The 27996-nt window shown below is 41.5% G+C and overlaps 4 protein-coding genes and 1 non-coding gene across 8 annotated transcripts in view; 2 read left to right on the plus strand and 3 right to left on the minus strand.

Moving 5' to 3' along the window:
• Positions 1-160: 160 nt before the first annotated feature.
• On the minus strand, positions 161-2443 carry LOC118418217 (kelch-like protein 26). Its single transcript, XM_035824059.1, has 2 exons — positions 1823-2443; positions 161-1471 (listed from the first exon to the last, which is right to left on the minus strand). The coding sequence occupies exons 1-2, from the start codon at positions 2441-2443 to the stop codon at positions 665-667; spliced, it is 1428 nt and encodes a 475-aa protein (XP_035679952.1). The 3' UTR covers positions 161-664.
• Positions 2444-4570: 2127 nt separating this feature from the next.
• Positions 4571-11570, minus strand: LOC118417843 (very-long-chain (3R)-3-hydroxyacyl-CoA dehydratase 2-like). Its single transcript, XM_035823591.1, has 7 exons — positions 11423-11570; positions 8680-8812; positions 7785-7892; positions 7102-7223; positions 6159-6198; positions 5503-5644; positions 4571-4831 (listed from the first exon to the last, which is right to left on the minus strand). The coding sequence occupies exons 1-7, from the start codon at positions 11527-11529 to the stop codon at positions 4755-4757; spliced, it is 729 nt and encodes a 242-aa protein (XP_035679484.1). The 5' UTR covers positions 11530-11570; the 3' UTR covers positions 4571-4754.
• A 217-nt stretch (positions 11571-11787) lies between these two features.
• On the plus strand, positions 11788-25018 carry LOC118417656 (beta-catenin-like protein 1). 4 transcript variants are annotated; one of them, XR_004831377.1, is made up of 16 exons: positions 11788-11873; positions 12821-12997; positions 13812-13927; positions 14489-14628; positions 15478-15575; positions 16434-16527; positions 17573-17664; positions 18366-18438; positions 19198-19256; positions 19740-19888; positions 21437-21618; positions 22136-22233; positions 22831-23055; positions 23090-23139; positions 23795-23867; positions 24359-24458. XR_004831377.1 is itself a non-coding variant. In XM_035823288.1 (16 exons), the coding sequence occupies exons 1-15, from the start codon at positions 11838-11840 to the stop codon at positions 24445-24447; spliced, it is 1695 nt and encodes a 564-aa protein (XP_035679181.1). In that variant the 5' UTR covers positions 11788-11837; the 3' UTR covers positions 24448-24462; positions 24808-25018. The 4 variants fall into 4 exon arrangements, 3 of the variants coding, with proteins under 3 accessions (XP_035679181.1, XP_035679182.1, XP_035679180.1); XM_035823288.1 differs by lacking the exon at positions 23090-23139 and adding an exon at positions 24808-25018 and having other exon boundaries at positions 22831-23049; positions 24359-24462; XM_035823289.1 differs by lacking the exon at positions 23090-23139 and adding an exon at positions 19915-19959 and having other exon boundaries at positions 19740-19843; positions 22831-23049; positions 24359-25018.
• On the plus strand, positions 18143-18215 carry Trnar-ccg. The gene has a single exon. It is a non-coding gene; the product is annotated as a tRNA-Arg (tRNA).
• Positions 25019-26506: 1488 nt separating the features above from the next.
• LOC118417657 (glutathione peroxidase 2-like) overlaps positions 26507-27996 on the minus strand; it is a 9052-nt gene continuing 7562 nt past the window's right edge. The window contains exon 3 of the mRNA XM_035823291.1: positions 26507-27775. Coding sequence (XP_035679184.1) covers positions 27383-27775 — 393 coding nt within the window. The 3' untranslated portion in view covers positions 26507-27382. The remainder of the gene's footprint in view (positions 27776-27996) is intronic.

The following is a 27996-nucleotide window of genomic DNA, read 5'->3' on the forward strand; positions in this document are numbered from 1 at the left end:
CTATATTTAGCATGTTACATGTAAACCTCCATACATTACATAGTGTTAGCCTGACTAAAATCGCGCCCCTAGCGGCCGGCCCTAAGATCTCGGGGGGGGGGGGGGGGAGGGGTCATTAAGCCCAGCCGGCGAGAGCTTGTGTAAACACAGGCTAACATAGTGTTAGGTGTGCTTCGATCAGCTTCTCAATCGAAGGTGCGTACTCTACATTTGCGTGTCTTAAAGAAGATATCTTAGTGGACTGCGCAGTTGGTCGCAATTTCTCGCCTGACATTGCGTTAAAAAAAAATCGCAATGAGCAAAATGACGCAAGTGCTACTGTAACCAAGCAAGTGAACATCTCTTACCACAACAAATATCTTTTCATTGTTATTTATTATTGATATACATTGGCTTTTAATTCAGTGGCAACATTGTGATTTCCAACATTCTGCTTACGTGGGCTTCACAAATGCGCCACATTGTCAGTGTGACGGCGAAAATTCGCAAAGTCGCCGCAAAGTTGGCAAATTTTTGTGCAATTCATTGATTTACCCGTCTGCCCGTCTACTATTGATGAAATGTTTCATAGCAGGCAAAAACGTTTGGTGCTCAAGACAACTTGCAATAGATTAATTCATAACTTGTTCGCACCAATGACAAAAACTCCAGATCCTTCTAAACCCTACAAGACTTGCCGTTCAGGTGGCAGATGTACGACGATTGCTTTGTTAGCGTTACACCCTCCTGGGAAGGCTGACAACCCCTGCACCCAAGTCTGCGCCTCCAGGATATAACATGCCATATCATCACTGTTTAACACGTAGATCGTCCCGTCCATTTCTGTACACCCCTTCTCGTACTCTGTGGCTTCTGTAGCCTCGTGGGACTCCAGTACAAACCATTGTTTTGTGGTGACATTGAAGCAGTCTACTCCGGGAACTAACCCACCCAGAAGGTAGATGGTTTCTCCCACCGCGACCATACTGTTCTTGTCCCGTTTTCTGGGCAGGGGAGACAGAATCTCCCACTGGTTGATGTTTGACACGTACTTCAAGAGAGCAAACGTTTCTTCCCACCGTTCTTCCGAGTTGACGTAGATGTCTCCCTTGCAGACGACAGCTAGATCGTAGTTAGTCCAGTCTCCAGGTAAGGACCGTCTGAACTCCCATCTGTCCTGTTCAGGGATGTATTTCTCCATAGTCTGAACTGGAAAGTGATACTGAAATCCTCCTATGGCGTAGATAGACTCACCATTTGTCACGGCTCCAAAATAAGCTCTGGCTTCATTCATTGCACGCTCCTCCGTCCACTTGTTCTTGATAGGATCATAGCAGAAGTTGTAGGCTTGGACGTCGCCATCGCCAGAGGGATGGATGGACTTGGGAAAGCTGTACCCACCCATGACGTAAATGTAGTTATCCAGGACAGCAACACCCCATCCTCGTCGGCAAGCCTGTTCTGGCTTTTCAGTCAACAATTTCCAGACGTCCTGAGTCAATGAAAAACGAAGGACATTAAAGTGTTTATGACACCAGAATACAGCAATGTTTCATCAACATCAATGAACAAATATTTAAACTAGGTCTACACTGTCACCCTTCTGATGTTGTTGAACATCAGACTATCCAACATCATACTTCCAACTCTCGATTACTGCCACCAAGTATTTGAATAAAACATTGATTATTACTCCGATGACGTCACAGTGAACATGGCAGCCGGTTCAGAACCCGGAACATCGAGGCTTACTAAAACAATACTGATGAGAGTCAAAAAGTTTTAATTACGTAAAACTACAGGTAAATATGACGTATTTGCTTAATGCTACCTTTTTTCTTACCTTTGAATTGTCGTAATACATGAATTCCCTCGGACCTGGCTCTGGCCACGTCACATACCCCGTGTTCACACCGCACAGGAACTTCTGGTGTCTGAAGCGAGTCTTCCGAACCTCTTCTCGCTGTTCCTCCCTCAGCTCTTCAAAAACTTCCGAGCGAAGAAACTTCAGATAGTTGTCCCCCATCAGCTGTGCTGCAGCTTCCTTCAGATCGCTGATGACATAAGTATCAGCCATCATGTACAGATGGACACAGTTCTCACAGCTGAGTTTACTCTTGATGTAGTCCAGAACTGGCCCAATCTGAAGAAACTGCGCCATCTCAAGAACACAGTGGAGTCTATCGTCCATTTTGATTGGTTTTGACTCGTACAGAAAGTCTAGGACGATCTTGAACGCTTCCGCTGTGAATCCTTGAAGTTGGACGGAGTTTTCGTAACTTTCTCTCATGCCGCTTTCCAACATGGCGCGAAAGTAGTCCGACGTCTCCATCAGGACCGTCTTGTGGACGTGGAAGGTGCAGCCTTGAACTTTGACCTGGAGGTCAGGGTCACCGTGAACGTGATCGTACGAGATCTCGTCGGCGATTCCCCCGACACTATTTGTTGTGGTTGGTGTCGCCATGGACCTTTATGAACCTGGGTTATTACATTAGGACAGACAGATGATTAGACATTAACCAATACAGTGTAGCAAGTCTGGGCCTAACCTCTGCTTGGAGAGCAGGCAATCGATACAAGCTGTGGGTTCTACCACACCTTCAAGATGGGGGTATCATTCTGTGATACTACATTACCTAGAAATACTGCTGGTACAACCCAAAATCAATGTGTCTATCTAACGGTACCTTACTAGGTGCCGACATTCTGAAATGCAAAAATAACTCCGAGGGGATCTACATGTACAGTTTGTGTGACACACAGCTACAATCCGAACAACCACAATACTCCCATAGGATGTGAACCTCCTTTACGGAGGTAACAAATCGAATATAGACTATATTTGTATGGAGTATGTTACTCATCATATCTCAAATTAGCCAAAGTAACCAATCATCAAACCTAAATTATGATCGCGCAGAGCTAGAGATATTAATCAAAAGAATTGGAAGACGCGATCCAATCTGACAAAAAGAATATTGATAAAAACTACAAAGTGTAACAGATTGAGGACTTCATCCATTACGTTACATTTGTCAGTACTGTAAATGCCTCTACGTACATGGAGGTCGCTGTGGCGAACATGAAATTAGAGCGTGACCCTTGTTGACCCTATGAAAATGATACACAGTTTGCTCCCGTTTTGGCAGTGACTATTTGATCTTTATTTTTGGACGCAAACCTAACGTCGTTCCTCGTTAGGGGTCCAGACTCTGCGTTTTCATTGCCGTTCATTGGATTTTATTGATTCATAATATCATTCAATTGAAACACACAGCGTTCAAACAATTAACATATATGTCCCATGCGAAGCTATTGTTGCCAAGCTTATATATAGTGTATAATCTTAAAAACAATATATGGAAATAAGCGTATCTCTCAAATTTCAATGATACCCTGATATGAATGATAACACTAGCAACTCTGGTCTTTACCCTATCAACGTTCGTTTATCAAACCTTTTCAGATGTTTCCCATCGTCTGTTCCCAGCATTTATGTGTCCTGACGGCCGGCGTTCCTTAAATAGAACAGTCTGACAGAAGACATGTACGTATGTATGTCTGGCATTATGTTTGTTATGAAGTGCTTGGGTTCAAGTGCAGTTGACCGATCCCATAGCACCACCCACCTCCTTCAAAACGTAGATTTGCGATTTAAACACACAGAAATTAAAATTGTTGGGCTAAAAGTGCCTGCGCCAACTTTGACGTCTTATAACTGCCGAACAACGTGTGCTAGGACTGCGAAACTTGGCGCCTTTTCCTAAAATATTGTTGGCCACAATTCTGTGAAAAAAATTGAGTTTGTGATTCTTCGTCTTGCCATGGCAACGGGTTTCTGACAGGCTTATTGTACCAAATTTACTAATTTCATTTTGAATTATGGGATTTCATGGTTTTATTGCTAGACCACACTTATTTGTATAATATCCTGTGTAATTTCAAGTTACGTTTCTAATTAGATATTCGTAATTTATGCTAATTTGATGACGTCATGGGTTAAAATTCAAAATGACGGACAATGTCTTTATCAACGGTAATTAAATACATGTTATTTTTTTACTCAAATTCCGTCAACATCATTAATTTTATTACAAAAAACAATCACTTGAACCTTTTTAGTCCACTTCTATTGGGTCGTGGCGTTATATGTAGAAAAAAAGTATATGTAGAATGTAATTTTGAAAATTCAAGCTTGTCGATAGAAGATGGCGGAAAAATATTAAACTTTACATTATCTCAAATTTGGTAATCGTAACCCAAGCCGTTTTGACACGTTTTGAAATTATGCCCCCCCCCCCTCCTCCAGGAATCCCCAAAAAGCCCGGTCTACATGGGGTTAATTGACGGGGCAATACGAGGGTGGATATGAGGTTGTGGAAATCTAGTTGGAAAAGATTTAAATACACAGTTACATAAATGGCACTTTCTTGTTCGAGCACATTAAAGGGACAGTCCCTTCCTGTAAAAATATATAATCTGCTAGCATACTTCAGAAACAGCAAGCTATTTTTTTAGCTAGGAAACTAGTTGACTTGAAATATAACACTAGCCACTACAAGGTAAACAACACAAAACAACAATAACTGTGTCTCAGGACATTTGTATCATATTTCTGAAGTCAAACTTGCAAACAATCATACAAGCAAATATCAAACTGCAATCAACCAATTTGAAAATCATTCACTACAGATGAATCAGAATCAATGTCATTTCTAAGTTGATGAAAACGACAAATTTTCTTGGCACGTCGATTTGCTTTAATTTGTTCTAGTTTATTCCTCCTTCGTTCTGGGACTGCCCAACGCTTTCTCCCTCTGTCGGAACATGTGCTTGTATATCGGCCACCAGCCTGGAAAAGAGACAACTATGCATCAACTAATTGAATCAATACTTAGTTGCTTGTATGACCAAAGATGTACTATTCAACATAAGTAACCTAGCCCATGTATGGCATAGCTACATGTGAAAACATGACTCTTTGTACGCAAAAAAATGAAAATAAAAATACCTTGTTACCTTGCGGGTTTTGCATAAATCATTTTTATATTATCATCAGATGAAACGGCGCATCAAAATTTCAAAGAAGGAAAATATAATTGAGTAGTGGAAAGACTAAGACTAAAATCTTACTTTACAACCAAATTCATTGAATTTGTGTTGGTAATGCGTCGTAAGTGCCAGATAACCTGTGTCGCCCCCCGTCTCTACTCAAGGTCGGACGGTAAGGAAATGGAGTGCAAGAGGAGTGAACAAGAGGAGTGAATGAGGCTCACCGTCCGACCTTGAACAGAGACGGGTGGCGACGCGGATTATCTTGCACTTACGTTGCTGTAGTCACGTGGCTTCAACTTCACATCCCGAAAATCGCAGTGAGCGAGTCCATTCCAAAAACAAGTCAGCCGAAAATTTGTAAGTCTCAATTATTTTAAAGTGTTGGTCCGATAAAATTTAGTCTTCGTATTTCATAATTCTTTGGAATATCTATATACATAGAAAGACTTGGAAAGTTATTTCACTCACATGGCGCCCAGCCCAGTAGAAATACTACAATGACGTAGTAGTAAAACTGGAACGCCCCCTGGAGGCTTGATGGAATCCCTGCAAGGTGAAGATCGCCCTCTTTGATGGGGCCCAAAGCTGCGTACATGGTCAGCACCTCACCCTAGCACACAAAATAAAATACTAGTACATAATTACCTCCATGTAAAAACGGAGGTATTGGTTTTTGTGTGTCAGTCTGTGGATGTCTGTTTCTGTTTCCCATATTTTTGCTCAGCATAACTTAAGAACCTCTGGATGGATTGTAATGATATTGGCGATTTTGGGAACTTGGGGGGAACTATGGTTCTGATTTTTGGTTGCAGACAACTATATATAGGTAAAAAAAAGTAATTTAGGTTTGGGTCCCCTAGCAGAATGTTCCAACTGACATATTGACGACCGTTTGAAATAAAAACCTATATTAAGAGCAGACATAATATCAAATATAGCAAATTTGCTACATGTAAGATGTAAATTAATGCATACAGTAATAGATATACATTGACCACATGAGTATAGTTCGTCCGAAATAGCTTATCTATTACATAGCAAATACCATGTACCAGAAGTAAGTTAAATGGAAATGCAACTATATAGATGTTAAAGTAACCAAAAAAGTTTCGTTAATCACTTACGAATGCACCCAGTGGATACAGCACTATGAAGAATGTGTACCTATAGAAAACAATGTGACACACAACAACGTCAACAAAATGTAATAAAATACGTCATGATCAGTTTAATTTGTTAATTGATGTTTATCTTTTACGCATTATAATCAGAATATTACTTAAAATCATTAAAATTCAAAACATTCAATGTTGCCGATGGAAAGGGGTGCCTTTTCACTGATCGATAGGCTTACATTTTCTATGGAAAAGTTATTTTTCGTACAAAAACAAACAATAAAATCAAATTCTCACCCCAAAACTGCTGATTTTTTAGCATTCTTTATAGGCCACTGGACGGAAAAAAAATGTTTTTTTTCTGGGATGATGACTAATATTTTCTCTGTTTGATAAGTAAAAAGGAAGAAAATAGTTGCGATACGTTTTTAGTTTGTGTAGTGATGACACGAAAGAAGAAGAAGAAGAATACGTTTTCTAAAATGTCCGACGGCACTAAAACACCCAGAACGCACATAGAACGTGCGATCTGGCCAATCTGGCGACTTCTTGAATGGTTAGGAAGGAGACGATTGCGACGTTATCAGTTCTGTTTGTGTCTAACGGAGAGACCTAACCCTGATATCTGTCCTTAGGGGGGGAGGCCTCAGGGGTGGGTGGTAGATCGCGCACTTATACCAGTTCGTCGCACGACTAAATCTCAGACACCAAAAAAAAGCTACGAACAACGGGTATTTGGGGAAAGATAAAAGATTATACATTGCTCTAGCGTTAGCCGGAAAATCTGGAGCCAAAATATAGAGAAAACCTGTGCGAATTTGCGTCTTATTATTAGGGACTACTAGTATTTGGCCAAAACAAATTCGGAACCGGACTGGTTAACGAGTCAAGTTGTATGCTCTCCCGTGAGCAAACTCTAGCAAGACTGCCGTGACGTCATATTAGTCCTGACCTGCACCAGAGCAGCACGTCTGACTTGACCCCCAGGACATTTGTGACGTAGTAGGGATACCTGGTCACCTCACACAGACACCATGGCAAGACCACCAGAGAGATGTACAAGGTCGTCTGCACCTGGAAAACAATAGATTATGTCTTACTTCAGTTTCGTAGATACGTGTGCAATAAGACGTCATGTATCGTACGTCATGTATCGTACATATGTAAATACATAACGATTTGTGACCACATCTGAATTGTGGGCAGCGACACCTGTCCTGCTGTACGATGTGAACCAGTCAGAATTGCCTTGAAGAAGGTGACAGACGGTCACCGAAACGTCGGTGAGAATAATTAAAATAAGTAGTTGTGGGAAAAGAGTCTGTTTTGCTTGCGGTGCGTTCACACGTAGGTCTTCGTACGATTTTGATGCCGTACGATTTCCAAGCAGGCTGTGACAGAACCAACCACCGACAAGGATCCAAAACAGCCTTGTCCGTACCAAGACTGCATGATTTTGCAGCATATACATAGCTGCATATCCTAAGAATACATTCAGTCTGCGATTTTACGATACGATATCGGTCGTACGGCGTATGTGACTGCGAATACATACTAATACTTTATATCTTTGTATTTTACGGATATACATGTATACATATGTACATATATTTGAGGAAGAAACTATTGAAGTACCTTGGGAACGAGATGAGCCACGCCCCACACTATAAAAACCCTAGCAAACATCTGCAGGGCGGTGGGAACGACGCCGGACGGGACGAGTCCTGTAGCCGCATGCAGAACCTTTTGACAAAAAAGCGTCAGTAACAAGAATTCGAAAATATCATATCTCTATGAAAAATAATTTTGGTGTTTTCTAAATCTTGTTTTATCATTTATTGTAAAGGTCTATCTAATTCTCTGTCTATGTATTTATTTTCCTGACAACTTGCGGGAACAACTTTGGACCCGGACCAACCTTCCCATCCTACTATTCTCCTGTTACACCACCCACCGTTAGCCTCACATCCTTTCACTCAACAATATTCAAATAACTACGGACACCCAACAAGACAATGAAACACACAGACCGTAAACAATATCTCTAATTTTTTTTTACCCCAGAGGAGGTAAAAAAACCTGCATAAGCTTATTTCATTTTTGAGGTATGGTTATGATTCGCATTGAATTCTAAAGGCGATCAACTTGAAATTACCTTCAATTGCTTTAGTTCTGAGCAATTAACTACCCTACCCCAAATTACTAAAGCAATTGAAAGTAATTTCAAGTTGATCGCCTTTGAATTCACTGTGATTCATAATCTTAACTATTTCATGCAGTAAGTCAGTGTAAAGGATATGGAGAGGGTTGAAGAAGACTATGGAAACTGATTTTAAGTGTTATTTGTATTATCAAGGAGGTACCTCCTTGGCATTCTGTATGAAAAAGCTTAGAACAACCAAGCTTTTTTCCGAATAGCACACTGGCACCCTCAACGCTAACATGCTATAGCTAGCAGCGAGTGCTTTTATAGTTATTTTATTACAGTAGACCGTGTCTCTAGTTTTGAAAGTGCAGAAATATTACTTACTTCAAAGATAAAGCTTAGTGGAAGAAATGCCTTCAGTGGATCCTTGACGGCCCCATACACACCCTCGTACCAGGTGGGGGAAGGAAGGGTGTGTAGAAGATGGCGGACGAAAAGGAACAACACGTATGACCACCTGAGAAAAAAGTACGGACGAATTGTTACGTGTTTTCCTTCGAAGGGGCCATTGTAAAATGGCACTTCATTACCATGCATCCTTCGCAGACTTCCAGCAGGATTGGGTCTTATTTTATTCTATGGGAGGAAGCGCTGGTTTGCGATTTTCAATGTTGACTATTAAAGGTTTTCTAAAGGAAAAGGTAGAAGGAAGTCGTGGAAGGGAGTTTCGCTTCGCATCGAAGTCTGCTTCATTTCGGTGACTTAAAAACTCAATTAAAAAAAAAATACTTAGACGCAGTCGGCATAACCGCGTGAATTCCCTGCTGTCCGTGGAGCGACACTCCATCCATGCCAAACTACCTTTCTAGGCAAACTCCATTTCCCAGCATTAGAGACAGCGTGCTACCGATCTTGTGCCCTCGGGAAAGGCACTTTACATGGCTTTTCTCACTTTACTCAGGTGAAAATGAGTGCTTAGCTTCAGCTAGGGACGTCCCTTGGATAGGACGTTAAATGGAGGTCCCCTGTAAGGGGCTAGCCATACCCGATGCACGTTAAAGAACCCCCACACGTGCGATGGTGCTGTGTGAGATGGAGCAAACCCTTCTGTCTGGAGCTGGTAGATTCACTTTCAATCACCCGGACGGGAGACCTGGCGCATCCACGTCTTGTAATTAGCCAGCGAAAGGTTATGTCACCCAGGAAAAAAGGGGCGGTATAACCCCGCCGTACGCGTGTGTAAACATGTGCGAACATGTGTGTATGGCGGCTTTGAAAAGGTGTCCCTTGACACCTGTTCCGCCATACCCCCCATTGTCATCGTATATGAAGAATCCTAATAAATAGATAAATGAATAAATAAATAGATAAATAATCCTAAGAACGTTAAGCCGTGGTTCTTTACGCTACAACTACTTGTCGAAATTAAAAGAAATTTAAAGAACTAAGGGAATTTCCGTATATGCCGAAACTGTAAATACTGTCACTGTACATAAAGCTGTATTTCTGTCACGACCAGAGGAAGAATTAATCTTGAGTGAGCTAAACTAGATCAAGATTACTATCGCTACAACTACAAGGCCACAAGAAACATCGTGCGTGATTTCGGGGCACTGTTGCAGTTTATATATTTTCAGTTTTAGACACTTATACGTCGACACCCTCGTTCTGAAGGTAGTCGCTTACCCAGTAATAGCCTCTGCTATACAAACCAGGGCTCATTTGCTACTTTGCGATCATTTTTCATCACTGACTACTGCCAACACCCCCTTCTTACAGCAAAATTGCATGCGTTTGAACATTTCTTCATTGATACAATACAGGCTATCCTTTTCTGCCTGTGTCTACTAGGGATTTTTAGCAGCTTCACGGTTGAGCTCCAGGTTCCAACAGTAGGTAACTGTACTTGCCGACCCCGATTCGAATCCGGGGAAGCTGTTGCTGTAAAAAGACTGAGACTGGTAATTGAATTGTATAACTGATATCGCCATGTGAGCTATAGCTAGAGAAAACCGTACCTAGTGCTACACTCAATGGGTGGATCATACTTGATCAGACGCCTAGCTTGGTATGTTCTTTTTGTCTTTTTGTTCTCTTACGCAAACTGAGGTAACGCTTTGTACATCAGTGTGTTGAATGAGCGAAAGTTTACTGAGAGCAAACCCTTTCGATAAGGTTACTGAGCCAAAAGGCTCTCGAGATCTCTAGATAACGGGGCTCAAAGCTCAAAGTGCGATTTCCAAGCAAACCCGTAAACACTTCATTCCTGGCCTATTGTGCGCTAGTGGTTTGGAGGTGGTTATCTAGTACCAATTTTTACATTACATTAGTTTTAAGTAGATAATTCTACTAGGTAAAAGGGTCACTTGAAATGCAATGGTAGAAGTCTCATTTTTCGTTAGACTGCACTGATTTTATTCTATGGATGGCATCCGAGCGTGCGTTGATTCAGGTTCGCCTGTTCACGATCGATAAAGGAAAAAAAAAAACAACAACTGTGGCCTCATGTCATAATCTCCAAGCAGATCCTACGGTGCCATAAGATAGTATCAAAGCTGGCCAGGGAGTGTAGCCGGCTAAGGGAGTCAAACGGGCACCGGAGAGGGAGTTTGATACTATACATTACGCACCGTGGATCTGGTTCGAGATTATCATGTCACCCCCGTCCAATCATGCATGCCAGAGGATATACTCCCCATGTGATATACATGAGGATATACAAGGAGCACATGGTCAGGGCACGGGTCCACAGCGCCTTTGTTCCCCCTCTTAAACAAGAATGGAATAGCAATAAATCATCATTGAAAATTATTGCGATGATTGTCGACGTCTCTTATAGGCTTACTGGACATAAGACAAGCCTGAATCCTGGGGAAAATGGACTAGATGTTTAAGGACGTTATATCAAATATATCTGATATAACGTCCTTGGTCCCATGGCTTGTCAATGACATATAACTTTAGTAGTTTGTGCACCGCAAATATTTGACTATTTGTACTTTGGACTTAAAATGGCTATAAACGTTAACCGATGAATGTCAAAGATTTATTATATGACCGTTACAAACTCTTGAACATCTATAATGTCTTTGATTAATGAACGAATAAATTATGATAAAGGCGTTACCCGATTGCATTGGCAGCGTTGTAGAAAACCAGCCATGACCGGGCGATTGGTCCGAGAGGTGACCGAGTCCTGCCGGACACCCGCTCCGTTTTTCTGTCCTTCCCCATTGCTGGCGGTTACCTTTGGGACTACCACACTTGAACGGCCCAAAACGGGGAGTAAGATTCGTGCAAGGGATTATTTTTTCATGCACTAAAAGGAATTATTAGTGAGGGATATGTGACCATTGCTAATACATATATTTAGATTATCATTATACTATTGTTACGATTTGTCACTCACGGATCGGGAGAAAGGTTTTAACATTTTTCTTTCTACTTTGAATAGTCAGAATCTAATGTAGACTGTCGGACAGTAACGCCCCTATTTTACACAGTGTACTCGTCCGTAGGTGTTGCACTGTGGGAAGTCCAAAATGGCGCTGAACGTGGGAGAATTACTCGCTTATCAGGTAAAAACGACGTTTTGTCTTAATATACGTAAGAAATACCCGTCTTTAGGTTATCAGTGTTATCAATAACCGTATATACTACCTTAGCTCTTTGGGAAAATCATGGCGCTAGCTTCTAAACAATACAAAGTGTGTATTTCTAGTCGCCCCCCTCCCACTACAGCTTTGTGTACCGTTTTCTCAAATTTTCCTGAATAGTGTGCTTCAAAATTTAGATGTATAATAACTGAAGTGAGTATATTATTTATATAAAAAGCGAAAATATTATGTTGTTTGATTTAGACTTACATCATGCATCCATAAATGTGAACTATATGTGAAATGTTTCAAGGTAAATCCAGGTCAACTTCTTTAAATCTTGAAATATTTTTGCAGTGACTTCATAGCAAATACATGACACTGTGTAACAGTGGTGTTCAAGTACTGCCTATCGTCCTTGCCCAAGGGCACTAGTGCTTTTGTGGCGACAGCGATAGCAGTCGTGATTTGTGATCGGGCTGCCCGGGTTCGGCGCGGGTTCGAATCCCGGGAGTCGGGATGTTGTTTCTTTCTGTTCTACTCGCCCCTCTGGTTGTTTCAACTGCAAAATCATATATGCATTTCCAAACTAAAAGCCTTCTCACACTAGTAACCACGCATGCTCAGGTGAGAGAAACTTTGGGTAATTACTACTAATATGTCAAAGTTAAAGGCCCTCAGACGTAAACAGTGTCGTCTCTACCATTGTGTCAATTTGTGTAACAAATTATGTCTGGAACGTAATGGCGCCTGCGAAATGGCGGATTGTTGATTTATTGGGGGCCATCAACTCAATAATTGTTTCAACCACTAGAATCCTGACTAAGATCAAATTTAAAGGTGGCACAAAATTTTATCCACGAAATGAAAATAAAACCCCTGCAAAAATAGACAAATTTACAGTTCTTTACTCTCTGTTCTGTACCCAGCCTGATCGTGAGTCCATCGCCAAGCGTGGCCATGACGATGATGATGATGATGATCTGGACAGGCCCGTGCGGAAGGCGCGTATCCGGGACGGGGACCGGTACGGGAAACCCGCGCCCGCGCAGACGGCTGGCATGTCGGAGGAGGAGAAGGCTGTGATTCTGGAGAAGTTGGAACAGGTAACGCAAACCCAGGGCTCAAAATTCGTTTTTGGGATTAGGTGCACTGGTGCACCCAGCTTAAGAAATTGGGTGCACCAAAAAACTTTTGGGTGCACCACTTAAATTTAAGTAGAATGTCAGAAAAACCTAATAACAAAACTTAGTTACAAGCTATCAAATTCTGAAACAAGTAACATGACAGACATTTTTATTATCTTTCTAACACTTAAATGTCAAGAATATGATGTATACTAGTATACTTAATATTTTTCCATACATAAACCTAAGAAAATATTTGGGTGCATCCTGTGCACCCACTGAAAAAAAATGGGTGCACACTTCCAATTTTGGGTGCACCTGGGTGCACATGCACCCAGTATTTCGAGCCATGCCTATATACTAAAAGTGTATATACCCACACTGCCACTATTAAAGCTAAGGCCCGATTTAGACAGACAGCACTTATATAGTCGTGCGGCTGTTATTGTCTATCGTTGCGGGCAACGGTTGTCTTTAGACATGCGTTCAGAGTATCATGGGATGCAGGGATTTACTAGTAATTTCGCGGTAGCGGGAAAAAAGAGTGTTCGCGGTGGTTTTAAGTTCGTGGTAGCACCATTCACTGTAGTCTCTGACTGCCGTGGAAAAATGTTCGCAGTGGTTTTAAGTTCGCTGTGAATTGGCAACGCAAAAAATGCGAACATAAAACCACCGCAAAAACTTCTGCATTCACAGTATGTGGTAGAAAATACATAAGTGACAGCTGCTACATAATTCGAATCTGTTTGTTTTGGTTGTTTCGGTTACCTGAGATGAAGATTTTTTTACTCAGGAGGATGATATGGAAACCCTTGATGAGGCGGCGCTGAAACGGATGATCCTGACGTTCGAGAAACGAGTCTACCGGAACCAGGAGATGAGAATCAAGTACCCCGACAACCCTGAAAGGTCTGTACCCTTTCATGGTTTGCACAATTTGTATCTTTACTTTTAGCTTTGTTTGTATGTTACCGGATTATGAATTTATAAGTAACTGACCTTTGAGAGTCCATGTTTCCTGCATGCTCATGGAGTCAGAACTAATTGACCAATGAGAGTCCATGCAGGTTCTTTGAGTCATAGCTAATTGACCAATGAGAGTCCATGCAGGTACATGGAGTCATAGCTAATTGACCAATGAGAGTCCATGTTCCCTGCAGATTCTTGGAGTCAGAGCTAATTGACCAATGAGAGTCCGTGCAGGTTCATGGAGTCATAGCTAATTGACCAATGAGAGTCCATGTTTCCTGCATGTTCATGGAGTCAACTCAAGAGCTAACTGACCAATGAGAGTCCATGCACTGGCATGAAGGTTCATGGAGTCATAGCTAACTGACCAATGAAAGCCCGTGTTCCCTACATGTTCATGGGTTCAGAAGTCAGAACTAATTCATTGACCAATGAGAGTCCATGCATGGACATGATGTCATAGCTTACTGACCAATGACAGCCCATGTTCCCTGTTTGCAGGTTCATGGAGTCCGAGCTGGAGCTCCATGACACTATCCAGGAGCTGCATGTGATCGCCACTGCTCCGGAGCTGTACCATCACCTGGTGGAGCTCAACGCTGTCCAGTCCCTCTGTCAGATGCTCAACCACGAAAACACTGATATCCTTTCATTAACAACAGGATTTTAGCTAGGATTTTATTATAGGGGGTCCAAATTTCTTGGTGAGTCGCGGTAAGTGATATGGACCCAAGTTTTTTAGGGGGCTCAGGGGGCATCCTCCCTCCAAGGTGCGGAGTTTCAGAGAACTTAGAGTTAAAATGGTGCATTGTAAGGTACCCTGAGGGGTAAAATTACTGTCAGGGACCTAGTGGCATCCCTGGTCAATCAGAATTTAATGCTTCCCAGTGTAAGGGTGTAGTGTGTCCAATTTCTTATGATTTTTATATAGCATCTAAAAGATTTGGGTTGGGTTTAACTTCTTTTTTGGAAGCAGAGGAAGACAAAAAAAACCTCCTTTTCAACAATTTGTGGGTTCTGTGATTTTATACAGATACCGATACAGAAGGTTGGTTATACTGGGGTTATAGTATACAGATACCTTGTGTGGGGTTATACAGATACCTTGTATGATATGTTGTGCCCTTGAGAAAGGCACTTTACATGACTTTCCCCACTTTACTCAGGTGCAAATGAGTACCTAGCTTCGGCTAGGGCTGTCCCTTGGATGGGACGTAAAATGGAGGTCCCGTGTCTGGGGAGAGCCATACCCCAGGCACTTTAAAGAACCAACCACATGTGCGATGGTGTGGTGTGAGTGGTTCAAAACCTACAGTACCTTGGCTGCACCTGGGGGAATTACTGTCGTATTGAGGTCACCTGAGTGGTGCCGCTCTAGACCCTTGCGATTTAGCCCCACCTATTGTAAGCCCCTGGCTGCCAAGAGAGAGTAGTCGGACAATACAAAAATAATAACAAAAATAATATGATATCATCCTTGACATGCTCACATATCTCCATCGCTCTAGTGGACCTGCTACAGGAGCTGACAGATGTTGACACATTGAATGAGAGTGAGGAGGGTGCAGACGCTCTCATAGAGGCACTGGTACTGTCCTGTATAGTTCTTCATCACCTTTGCCAAGAAGGTTATATTTTAGGTTGTGGTATGGTGGAGTGGCTGTGGACGCATGTGTATATAATTCTAGAAGCTATTGATGGATCTTCATGATGTTTGGTACGTTGGTGAGACGAAGGTCAACTTTGATGATGAACATCGTAGCTACTTCCTACGGCACTGCAGTGGAACTTGTATGTTTGTACGTTTATTTGTAAGCAATGTAAGTTACGAAGCTGTGGATGTATGTATAATTATTAATATCTTCATGATATTTGTACTTCACAAGTTCGATGTAGGTTGGACAATTTTTTTTTCAATTCACTTGCCTTCTGCATTAAAAAAAACTCTACTGGCCCGAACAAACTTTTCACTGGCCTGCAATATAAATGACATACAATGTAGATGTATTTCTTTTTTTTGTAGCAAGGAAATTATCTTTTATTTCTCCAGTAAAAAAGGACTGCATCAGCTGCATGTACCAAATTGTATTAACGACAAGACCAAGGGATTGAGACCCTTCCAGCTTGCTACATCTATATGCTTTGTGTGGATGTACTTGTAGGAAAGGACAAGAATCCAAATCTTACTACATATCTTACTTTCTAAGTGTCTGACAAGCTTTTCGGGCTGGTCAGTTAGGCGAGCTGCTGGGAGCACAATTTAGTCATGCTAGTTGACCAATATCTAGCCATGGAAAACTCACACTGGCCTGATCAGGCAAATATGGCAGGACATGCGCTGGTTGCGTGGCACAACAGGCCAACCGGGTATTTCGAATCTTGGACTTGTGTGAGGTTCTACTAATGCTGATGTATAGCTATATAACGTTTTCTCCCTCCATGCCAGTTGGATGCCCAAGTTTTTGGGATGTTGGTGACCAACCTAGATCGACTGGACGAGTCTGTGAAGGAGGAGGCTGATGGAGTTCACAACACACTGGGTTGGTAACGCCCCCTTGTGGGAGCATTGTGCACTGCATGGTAGTCTTGCACCTCACCTCACCATGCATCTCTTGAATGCTACAATAAAAACTTCTTTCTCTGTAATGCCTGCTGTCCTTAATTCACCTTGCACATCTCTAAGTAGTGATCTTAACATCTTAATAGACATATTTACTGTGTGAAGGATATATCTTGCCATGCTTGCTTTATTATTTTTGTTAGACGTTAAACCGGAGAGTGAGTGAGTGCGAGTGAGTTCAGAAGCTAGAGTATGGTACCAAAGTGACTCGATAAACTTTTAACAGTACATGTGGTTGCATGACAATGTTACAGTGATTGTTGTAATATACTGTATTTACAGTAATTGTTAAGTGCCCGTCTTGTGCAATTGATGATAAGAAAGAAATATTACCACATTTCTGTCCCCTCCGTCACAGTTTTTCATGTCTATGAATGATGTGTATTGTTGTACTAATGATAAGAATTTGGTAGCGTTAATAGACACCAGTGAGTAATATCTATAGAGATATATTGTTGTATTTGGTTTTGTTATAGCTGTTTATATAATGTTAAAAAAGGTTTTCTGCCACAAATAAACAAAGTAATGAAACCTTTAACGAAGCTTATAAACATCATATGAGATGATATGTTCACATTTTGTGTCAAAGGTAACGTTAAATATAACAATTACAGCAGGCAGTTTTCATCATTTCTACAGTACACGACATTGTCACAAGGCAGTGTTAACTTTGTAAGATTGGCACATATTTTAACAATATAGGACATGAGACAAAGGGTGCAAATATCCTACACAATGACATAGAAATGTCAGAAAGAGAGAGAGTCATAATACAGTCAACAAGGTGCAAGAAATAAATTCAATTACTTGCAGCTATCGTCACTAGCATTAGCAAGTCCAACTACATTGTAACAAGTGGGTTTTATCATTATTATTTCGAATAATCATTGTCCTTAACAATAAGAAATATTATCATATCACACTTTTATTCCTGGTGACCATGGTGTATATTGCTTTGTCTATAGGTGTCATAGAAAATATTTTAGAGTTCAAAGCCGACCGAGCGCACGACGCGGCACAACAGGGCTTGATGCCATACCTGCTGAAAAGGATAAAGGTAGGGAGCCTGTTTCCCTGTTTTAATTATTCATCTTTCAACTGAATAATACATCGATTTATGTAAAAAAATGTGAACCATTGAATTGGAAAATACTGTTTTTATGAACGCGACGTGATTTGGAGCATACGGTTATTTCGGCAGCTCACTGAGAGCTTTTGCATTGAACTGAGGTTTTGCTTTCGTATATAATTTTCGCGCATTTTGAACGGAATTTTCACGTCATGCATTAATTTTGTTCACTGCACGTCACATTATTTTCAAGTTTGCAGTAAAAAAGAAAGTTCAACGATATTTGCAAGACGTCGAGAGTGACCGAAAAACGAACGAAAAGCCGAAACGCGTGCTAAAAGCGTATCTCTGCCGGCCTGCTCTATGAAAAAGCGCCACCTATCAATTTTAGATCAAAGTGCAGGAAGTGATTACGTAATAGTGGGCGTCGGGTTATATATGCTAGGAACACGCCCCCTAGCGATTCGTCTGAGTGGCCTAATGGATAAGGCGTCTGCCTCCGGAGCAGAAGATTGTGGGTTCGAGTCCCATCTCAGACGTGACGGTATTCTTTTACCAACCTTAAAATTTCTCCACAGATGTTTGTGACATAATCTCTAGCTATTTTGTCAAGCTAGATACTTTCTTTTACTTTTTTTATGCCAATTTTTTATGAGTATTAATGATTTTTTTCCTACTGAATGTTTCAGGCAAAGATGCCATTTGATGCCAACAAGTTATACTGCAGTGAAATGTTAGCAATCATCCTACAGAACAGTGAAGGCAAGTTATGATTTCTTATATTATAATACATTGTATGCCAGGCAATTTTTACTGCCTGAACTAATTGTAATGTATACTAATGTGTAACAGAAATTAAGTTGGCCAAAATCCCAGATCAAACCTGACAATTGTGATAATCTTGTCATTGGAAAAAATAAACTTGTAGAACTTCTTTTGTGGTTTGCATGTAATTCCTCATGTAAAGATGACAATTTATCATTTAAGAAAATACAGTTGACTTCATGTGCATCTTGATGTAGGTGCAGGTAGAATTCCGGTCTGTATCTAAAGCTGTGTCCCTGTACCTAAATTTGATTTGTGTTCACAGCTCTAACCTTGTGTATTCAGACTTTTTTTGCAAAAATCAGTGAGGCCACACCAATTTAATTTCTTGGTTCACGGATTTTTTCATGGTTGGGGTAAAGGTAACAGCTAATCCAAAACATAAAGAAAAAAGTTTTCAGCTTGAAAAAAGTACAAAAACACTATTTTTGTACAGTAACAGCACCTGTACCCACACCTTAAGGAGCTTATAATATAAAGGCCAATATGCTTCACCAGAAAGTTGGTGAATGGTTTCATTAATGGTGAAAATTTGCTGAGTGGTAATTTTTATTTTTATTTTTTTTTTCCAAAAAATAGGAGCGAGCGAATCCGTGAACCAAGAAATTAAATTGGTGTGGCCTGAAGTAAGAAATTAGATTGGCATGGCTTAAGTTTATCAGTTACATGATTGTATTAATGTAATCCTCAATGCAGAAACCAGAGAACAGCTGGGAGAGTTGGACGGAATCGACACGCTGCTACAACAACTAGCAGTAAGGTTTCTTCTATCTTTTCACAGCAGTGGTGAAAATATTTTTTTTTTCTTACAAAAGGATGCAATTTTCAACAACTAGAAAAATGCTGGCACACTAACTTATAACTCAGCATTTGAATTTAAGTATAAGGAATTGAAATTCCTGGTTTGATCTACTTTGTAAGCGAAAAGAAAATGTGGTGTCTTCCATGTACATGTACATTTTTTCCAACAAGTGTAACCTGAGTGTATTGGGTTAAAAGGTTTTAGTGCTGCAGATTTAAATTTCATGTTTCTGTAAGGCATAGGCAGCCTATTTTGATTTCCAATAATTTTCAGGAAAAGCTGTCTTTTTCATGTAATTTGTAGCAAGACAACCAAAATTTGTGTATTTGCCTTCCTTGATTTTTGTGTAATACGTAGAAGTTCTAAATTCAGTGCAAAGCGTACTATGTACATGTCATTTCAACTATCCTGATCAGTATCCATGTTCTCCTAACAGACATTTAAGCGGCACAACCCAGCCAATAGCGAGGAGCTAGAGATGATGGAGAATTTGTTCGACTGCCTGTGTTCTGCCCTGATGCTGCCGGCCAATAGGGACAGGTTTCTGAAGGGGGAGGGGCTTCAGCTCATGAACCTGATGCTCAGGTCAGTCTTTCAGCCAATAGGGACAGGTTTCTGAAAGGGGAGGGGCTTCAGCTCATGAACCTGATGCTCAGGTCAGTCTATCAGCCAATAGGGACAGGTTTTTGAAAGGGGAGGGGCTTCAGCTCATGAACCTGATGCTCAGGTCAGTCTATCAGCCAATAGGGAGAGGTTTCTGAAAGGGAAGGGGCTTCAGCTCATGAACATGATGCTCAGGTTAGTCTATCAGCCAATAGGGAGAGGTTGCTGAAGGGGGAGGGGCTTCAGCTCATGAACCTGATGATGGTCATGGCAACGAGATCAGGCAACATTGCGAACCATTCAAAACATACTGAAAGATGATGGCAGTCCTCTACATGAGTTTATATCTACCAGACTGAGCAACTACAGCCTGCGACGTCCTAAACAACCCACTCCCTCTTTCAGTAAGACGAATAGGCACGCCCAGTCTTTCATGCCCCGTGCACTGAAACTCTACTCAAAGAGCTGTACAGTATAGTAGATTTTATAATGTATGTGCTATCTTAATTTTATTGGAAATTGTATTTTAATTGATTTTAATCCTACCTGTGTATTATCTTGCATTACACGGTCTTAATGTGCAGCGCCCTTGTGGGCCAACAGATTTCATGTGCCTGTTTGTACAGTGCACGTGCAAGTTGGACTCAAATAAAACTGAACTGAACTGAACTGATGCTCAGGTCAGTTTGTCAGCCAATAGGGAGAGGTTTCTGAAGGGGGAGGGGCTGAAGTTGTGGTTAGTACTTTACTGAAGCCTTCTTTCAGTGAAGTAGAAACTCAGGAGATATCTCCTCTTCTGCCGGGTGGGTTTTCACTGTGTGTATCCTCCCTAGTCAGAGGGTTCCTAATGTTGTCTTTGGAGGATATATATAAGGTTTCCTTATGGCCAACTTGAGACTGTCATTCCAATGTGTTTCTCATGTGTTTTATGGTGTTCAATCACGCCTAGGAGGAGAGCATAGCAGACAGCAGGCTGGCAGGTCCTTGTGTTTCTGTGGGTGGAGCAATTGGCCATGAGTATTAGCTATGTTTGGAATTGAAATCACAACAGAAAAGTGTCCCAGTTTGTGTCTACTGTATGACTTGGTTTCACATGTGTATCCTTCAGTCATACATTGGAATCACAATAGAAAAGTGTCTCAGTATGTGTCTACTGTATGACTTGGTTTCACATGTGTATCCTGCAGTCATGCATTGGAATCACAATAGAAATGTGTCCCAGTATGTGTCTACTGTATGACTTGGTTTCACATGTGTATCCTTCAGTCATACATTGGAATCACAATAGAAATGTGTTCCAGTGTGTGTCTACTGTATGACTTGGTTTCACATGTGTATCCTTCAGTCATACATTGGAATCACAATAGAAATGTGTTCCAGTATGTGTCTACTGTATGACTTGGTTTCACATGTTTATCATACATTGTAATCACAATAGAAAAGTGTCCCAGTATGTGTCTACTGTGTGATTGAGCTTTGCGAGGGAATGCTTTCCTATGGAGAGATCTAACTGTGTTACCTGCCATATAGGGAGAAGAAGATGTCCCGGAACAGTGCCCTGAAGGTGTTGGACCACGCCTTGACGGGACCGGAGGGTGTGGACAACTGCACCAAGTTCATTGACATCCTCGGCCTGCGCACCATCTTCCCTCTCTTCATGAAGACTCCCAAACCCAACAAGAAGATAGGCAGGATGAAGGAGGAACATGAAGGTGAGTTTTAGTGGTTATTTTTGGTCACAAAATAACATTGGTCATGTACATGTAATTTATGCATTGAAGTTTGAGGTGGTTTTCTGTTTCCGATTTTTGTGGCAAACTCTTCACTGCAAACACACAACAGCGAAAATTTTTGTTCTGTTTTCTGCCCACCTACCACCTTGTCTAGACACTACATGTATGTACTTAACATTGTACAGTATCATGATGTGTTGGAGGTGCCTTTCTAAGTTGCTAGTAGGTGGTTTCCGACTGTCCGTAAAGGTGCCTGGGTTTCCATAACTGTAGCATTATGTAATGCTAGTATTAGTAGTATTAGCACTATCTTGAACTAAAATCACCACCAACACATCTTCCTTTTTCCTTACCACTAACTTAGATCAACATGAACTTACATGGATTCACAGTATTCATCGTGTGCTCGTGTATGTAGTGTGCTATAAGTACTACATGAATTGACATGCAATGTTTTTATTACGATACACTCAATCTATTTGCTGTTGTGTTCCAGAGCATGTTGTGTCCATCATTGCTTCTCTACTGAAGAATGTCAAGAGTAATCAGAGACAGAGACTCCTGAACAAGTTCACAGAGGCCGATCATGCAAAGGTGAATAAGCTGCAATGTATTTGTATGTGGTATGTTTTGTAAAGAAGTTTATTTACAAGTTCGTGCCCGAGGGCTATATATAGCTAATTGCAAGTACATTGTACATGTACATGGTATAAACATAGTAGATATACAAGTGACAATGGACAGTTATGAACAATATTCTACTGTAATACTAGTGTTGCTATTTCTAAACAGGTTGGGTTTGACTTCTTTTTTGGAAGCAGAGGGAAACGAAAAGCCCCACCTTTTCTAAAATTTGTGGGTTCTGCAATTTCAAGAGAAAAGTGGCTTTCAGTTCGTCTGTCAATGTGGGGAAGTTCGGATAAGTCTTTGTGGCTTCTCTAAACAGAGTGATTCTTTCAGTTTCGTTGAATGAACATTTGGAAATAAAATGTGTTTCGTCTCCCACTGCCTTAAGTGTACATTATTTACAAATTCTTTCACACACTGGTAATCTCTTATGTGTCTGCATGCATTTCTGTTACTTCACCTCCAAGGGAGTAGACCTGTCTGAGTGTTTGTCTCTCTGTGGTTTTCTGACTTACATTAAGGGAGTGAAGTCTGCTATCTCTGATTACCTTGTCCTACTCGCAGGTGGATCGTCTGATGGAACTCCACTTCAAGTACCTGGACAAGGTTGGAGCGGTGGACGCTCAGATCGAGCGCGAGAAGGTGGCGTTACGGCGCCAGGGCGAAGACGTGGATGAACCAATGGAGGAAGAGTTTTACCTGCGGCGACTGAACACCGGACTGTTCACCCTACAGCTGCTGGATTATATCATGCTGGAGATCTGTAGTACAGGACCGGCCAGTGTGAGTATTATCACTGATTTATCATTCTCATGATAACAACATTATCACTGATTTATCATGTTAGAGATCTGTAGTACAGGACCAGCCAGTGTGAGTATTATCACTGAGTTATCATGTTAGAGATCTGTAGTACAGGACCGGCCAGTGTGAGCATTATATTATCACAGCTGTTTTATACATTGTTTTATACTGTTTTGTTTGTTTTGTTATACATTACTGTAAATGCAGAAATGTTCGCGGTGGTTGTATGTTTGCGTTTTTTGCAGTGGCGAACATTTTTCCATTTTAGTATGAGCTTACAGTCAATGGCGCCACCGCGAACTTAAAACCACCGAGAACACTCCATTTTCCCTGCCCCGAAAGTAAATCTCCGCGAACTTAAATGCAGTTACAGTAACCTATGGGGTCATGTGGCGCAATATGCAGGGTGTACAATTCACAACCCAGAGGGTTCGAACCAAACCAAGTGTGTTACGCCGTTCAGTTCAGTTCAGTTCAGTTCATCCTCTTGGAGGTGACACCTGTGTCTCCACTCGTTTCTGTCCAGCATTACGGATCGGAGTTTGTTACGCCGTAAGGGTATGCAAAACAAACAAACAGACCAAACCTGATGTGTTATACTGAAGGGCGGTTGTACAAGCTATCCAGATACAGATAGAAAGAAGATCTTGTAGAAATTGTATTGATATCATAATTAGTTTTTGACAGACATTTTTAATGAGTTTTTGTTGTTTTTCTTGACCAGATCAAGCCCCGAGTGATGCAGATCTTAAACCTGAGGGGAGGGTCTATCAAGGCCATCCGCAACATCATCCGAGGTGAGACATGTTCACTTTTCTGGAGATGCTTCAAGTGCGCACACATAGGAAGATACATGTATTACCTCCATGAAAAATGGAGGTATAGTTTTGGCTATGTTTGAGTGTGTGGATGCATTGTATTTCTGCAGTAATAACTTAAGAACCTCTCAATGAATTGTGAAGATATTTGGTTTGTGAGTAGGTGTGGTGAAGACGAAGGTCAAGGTCAATTTTGGGACCCCTGTTGTGTAACCTTGGTACTGCAGCAGAACTTTGTAGCTTTGATTATCTTTTCCTGGACATGTTTTGGGCTTGATTTTTCGCTGACATACAATGTAATTATTAAGAGACCAGATAAAGTTTTCATGGAAGTTTGAGATCTCCAAACTCTTGCTGGCTGTGAATTTTGAATCTCCAGATGATGTAAGAAGATTGCTGTCACCCTTTAAATTAGATTTTTCAAAGTTTGTAAATGTCCTAAACTAATGCACGCTTTTGTGTTTGTACAGAGTATGCAGCCAATGTGGGTGACGCCAAGAGCACTGAGACAAAGGAGGCTGAGCAACAGAGGTTACTGAGTCTTGTGGACAGATTCTAACAGTCTTCAGTGGAGGGGCAGGGTTGGACAAGTTTTTTAAACTTCACTTGTCCTATCGGGCAAGTACATAAAAAATTACTTGCCCGAACCAACTTTTCACTTGCCCAAAATTTAAACATTTTTTAGACATTTTTCTATGGATTTCATTTCCAGCAATGGAATTCTGTTATTATTGGCTTATTTTCTGTGTTGACCAATGCTTAATGCCATGACTGTGAAAGGTAAAAAGTATACCAAAATCTTACTCATGGAAAAATCTTACTTGCCTGATCGGACAAGTGGGGTAGGTCATGCACTTGCCCGATCAGCACTTTCACTTGCCCTGGACAATCGGGCTGGTGGACTTGTCCAACCCTGGAGGGGGGTGACAAAAGTGTTCCTGCTGAATATGAAAAAACTTAAGTACCATTTCCTACACATGCCATTTTGTTTTGTACTGTGTAAGAAGGATGTTATTTCTTTCTTTCGAATTAGTGGAACAACATATCTTTAGGCCCAGCAAAAAAATGTTATGTTTGTGGTTTACGGTCCTGAAAAGAATTAAAGTCGGTGAGTGTTGATTTCCTTTTTTTTTCATCATGGCTGAAGTGATCCAACAAATACGGTTTATCAATGCATCAGTCACTGATATTTTCAACATCATATTGTAATTTTTCATATTATATACATTGTACAAGCATAATTATTTTGATAAACTGAACAAAGATGGACAAAATTTACCACACATATTAATTGTTCAAGTATTAGACAGTGTGAATCACAGGAATTATGTTTTGAATATCAGATCGCAATATCAAATGTCAGATTGCAAAAGGCTGACCAAGGGAAGGTTAGAGTCTGCAGGTTTTTGCTATACAATCAAACCTGCCCAAGCGACCACCTCTTCTTAGCGACCACCTGGCCATTACAACCGCATTTTGTCGGACCCGAAAATTTTCCCCATTGACGTGAGCATTAAGCGACCTCTTTACAACGACCACCTGGCCAACGCGACCGCAACCGCCAAAAATTGACTAAATTCCTGTCAACGACCGCGTCATTTTCAAATCTTGAGGTGTCATCAATTTTCAATGATAACTAGCGCAATTTTGTGCCGAAATCGGCCAGCTTGTGTCAGATTTTGACTACCTTTACGATGTTTTGTTCAAAATAAATATGGCGGCGGATGCACGTGCGTGTGCTTGCTATTTGCCATTAAACTTAATGGAAAACATTTAAACCATGGATCGGGCATGTTGTGAGTCGATACTCTTCTAACCGACCACCTGACCAAATCGACCACTTTTGGTCGGTCCCCCGGGTGGTCGTCTTGGACAGGTTTGCCTGTAGTTGGTCGGTTAACCGGAAATGTAACATTTTTTCCTAGGCCTACATGTAACTAGTATATGTCTATAGTGTCCTGTAGGTGTTGAAGATTCCACTCTTTTGTGAGAAAATAGACACAGATGATACTGATAGTCTATTGTATTGGTACATGTATACGAGGGGCGTGCAATTAGTAATGGTCCTGACCCACTTCCAGTTGTCTGATCTAAATGAAATTTTGTATGTGTAATAATTCATATCTCTATGGGTTATGTTGCAAAAGACAGCTCTGAACTAATTGTGGTTTCTGATTTACTGGTGTTTGAACTTAGTCAGGTGCGAAATGGACCAGGTGTGAAATGGAACCAGTTGAGTGTCGCGCAGTGATCCGGTTTTTGTATTTGAAAGGATGCACACCAAAGAAGACTTTTGATGAAATAAATGAAACTTATGGTGATGATGCCCCATCATATGACCTTGTAAAACGCTGGCATCCTGAATTCAAACGTGGCTTTAAGTCTGTGGAAACAGCTCCCAGACCTGGTCGTCCCTCTTGTGCCATTGATGAGGCATCAGTTGGAGGACCAACCTGGGGTGTCCTACAAAATCGGTGTCCAGAGCTGCATCAAACGATGGGAGAAATGCATAACTCTGGGTGATTTCTATGAAGAGAAAGACTAATAACTGTGCCAAGTTTCATTAATCTCCTGCTATGGGAAATGGGTCAGGACCATTACTAATTGCACGCCCCTCGTAACATGTTTGTGAGGTTAGTGTTGAAATTCAGAGAAATAACTATTACATGTCAATAAAGGCGTATGGAGATTTTGAAAATGTGTTTGCTTGGTCATTTCTTGAACAAGGGATTTCTGTACGAGTGGTGCAAATGAAATAAGTTTGAAGAACCATTTAGGCTTTAGAAACCATTGCCACAGTTTTGTACAAGAAACGTTGTTAGTAAATGTGAAAGAAAACAACTCAATACTAGTATGTACAATTCATTGACCACTATAGTATGATATTTTTAACAAAGTAAATGAGCAGTCTGCTCAAAGTTGCCGTCTCAAGTTCAACGAGCAGTACAACAACTACTAACAATTTGAAAGCATAAACGGACGTTCTTTGTATACAACCAAGTGTTAAACTCAAGCGAACGTTTCGGTGACCGTCTGTCACCTTCACAAACACCGCATAACTACGCACCTATTCTTGTAAATGTGCAGATACTTTACGTTTGGGACTGCACGTGTTAGCAGCGACACCTAGCTGCAGTTCGTGATAGAATTGGCCAGCATATGTCCCGAGACGTCGGCTTGAATAGAACACTAGGTTGTGTACAAGTTACTTTGTCATCTAGTGACTTACCAACCTGATGAAACTTCAACAGCCTGGGTACCATCCGATTTCTACCGGGGCGTCTACATTACAAAGGACTGTATATTAGGCCCTACCACCTCCAACCAGGACCTACTAGTACTAGAAGCTAACGAGAAGGCCGTGGCCTGGCTGCAGTACTGGCACGGAACGATATGATGATGATACCGGGGCGCCTTACACTCGTAAGGAGATCCGGTAAAAATCGAATGGTACCTAGGCTAACTATTCAAGGGTACCACTGGTAAAACTAGTACTAGTATGCGGCATCGTCTCTGACCGTACTACGAGTTATGCTTTCTTGCATGTACTTCTTGCTGTTAAAAAGAACGGGTCTGTCATTTTTGGCGCCCGTGTTTCCTTGCTCCCTGTTGGTGCGCGTGACTTTTCTGAGCAGCTCCTCGATGTCCTTGCACAAGTCCTCCGGCGCTGTCCTCCAGCTGTACCGCCGGTAAGGCTGTCCGTCGCTCGCTACGAGAAATTTCTCGAAGTTTCCGGAGACGTCGGTCCTCCGTACCGGACTCCAGCAGATGTCCAGGTGCTCCTGGGCCATGGTGGCGGCGTTGTCGGACGGGAAGGGCAGCTTCAGTTTGAGGTACTCGAACACGATGTGGCCGTGCTTGCCGTTGATGTCCACCTTGGAAAATAGCTGAAATACACGCACAGACATTGTTAAGCTAACGTCACCTTTCCATACCGGTGTGACAGCGATCTCGCCCCCCCCCGTGATCTCGCCCCCCCCGGGGGCGAAATCACTAGCGATCTCGCCCCCCCGGGGCGAAATCACTAGCGATCTCGCCCTCCCCGGCTAGTGATCTCGCCCCCCTACCTCGCCCCCCTTTAGCGATTTCGCCCCCCCCCCAAAAAAAA

Source organism: Branchiostoma floridae, chromosome 6, assembly GCF_000003815.2.
Source record: "Branchiostoma floridae strain S238N-H82 chromosome 6, Bfl_VNyyK, whole genome shotgun sequence".
Taxonomy (NCBI): Eukaryota; Metazoa; Chordata; class Leptocardii; order Amphioxiformes; family Branchiostomatidae; genus Branchiostoma; species Branchiostoma floridae.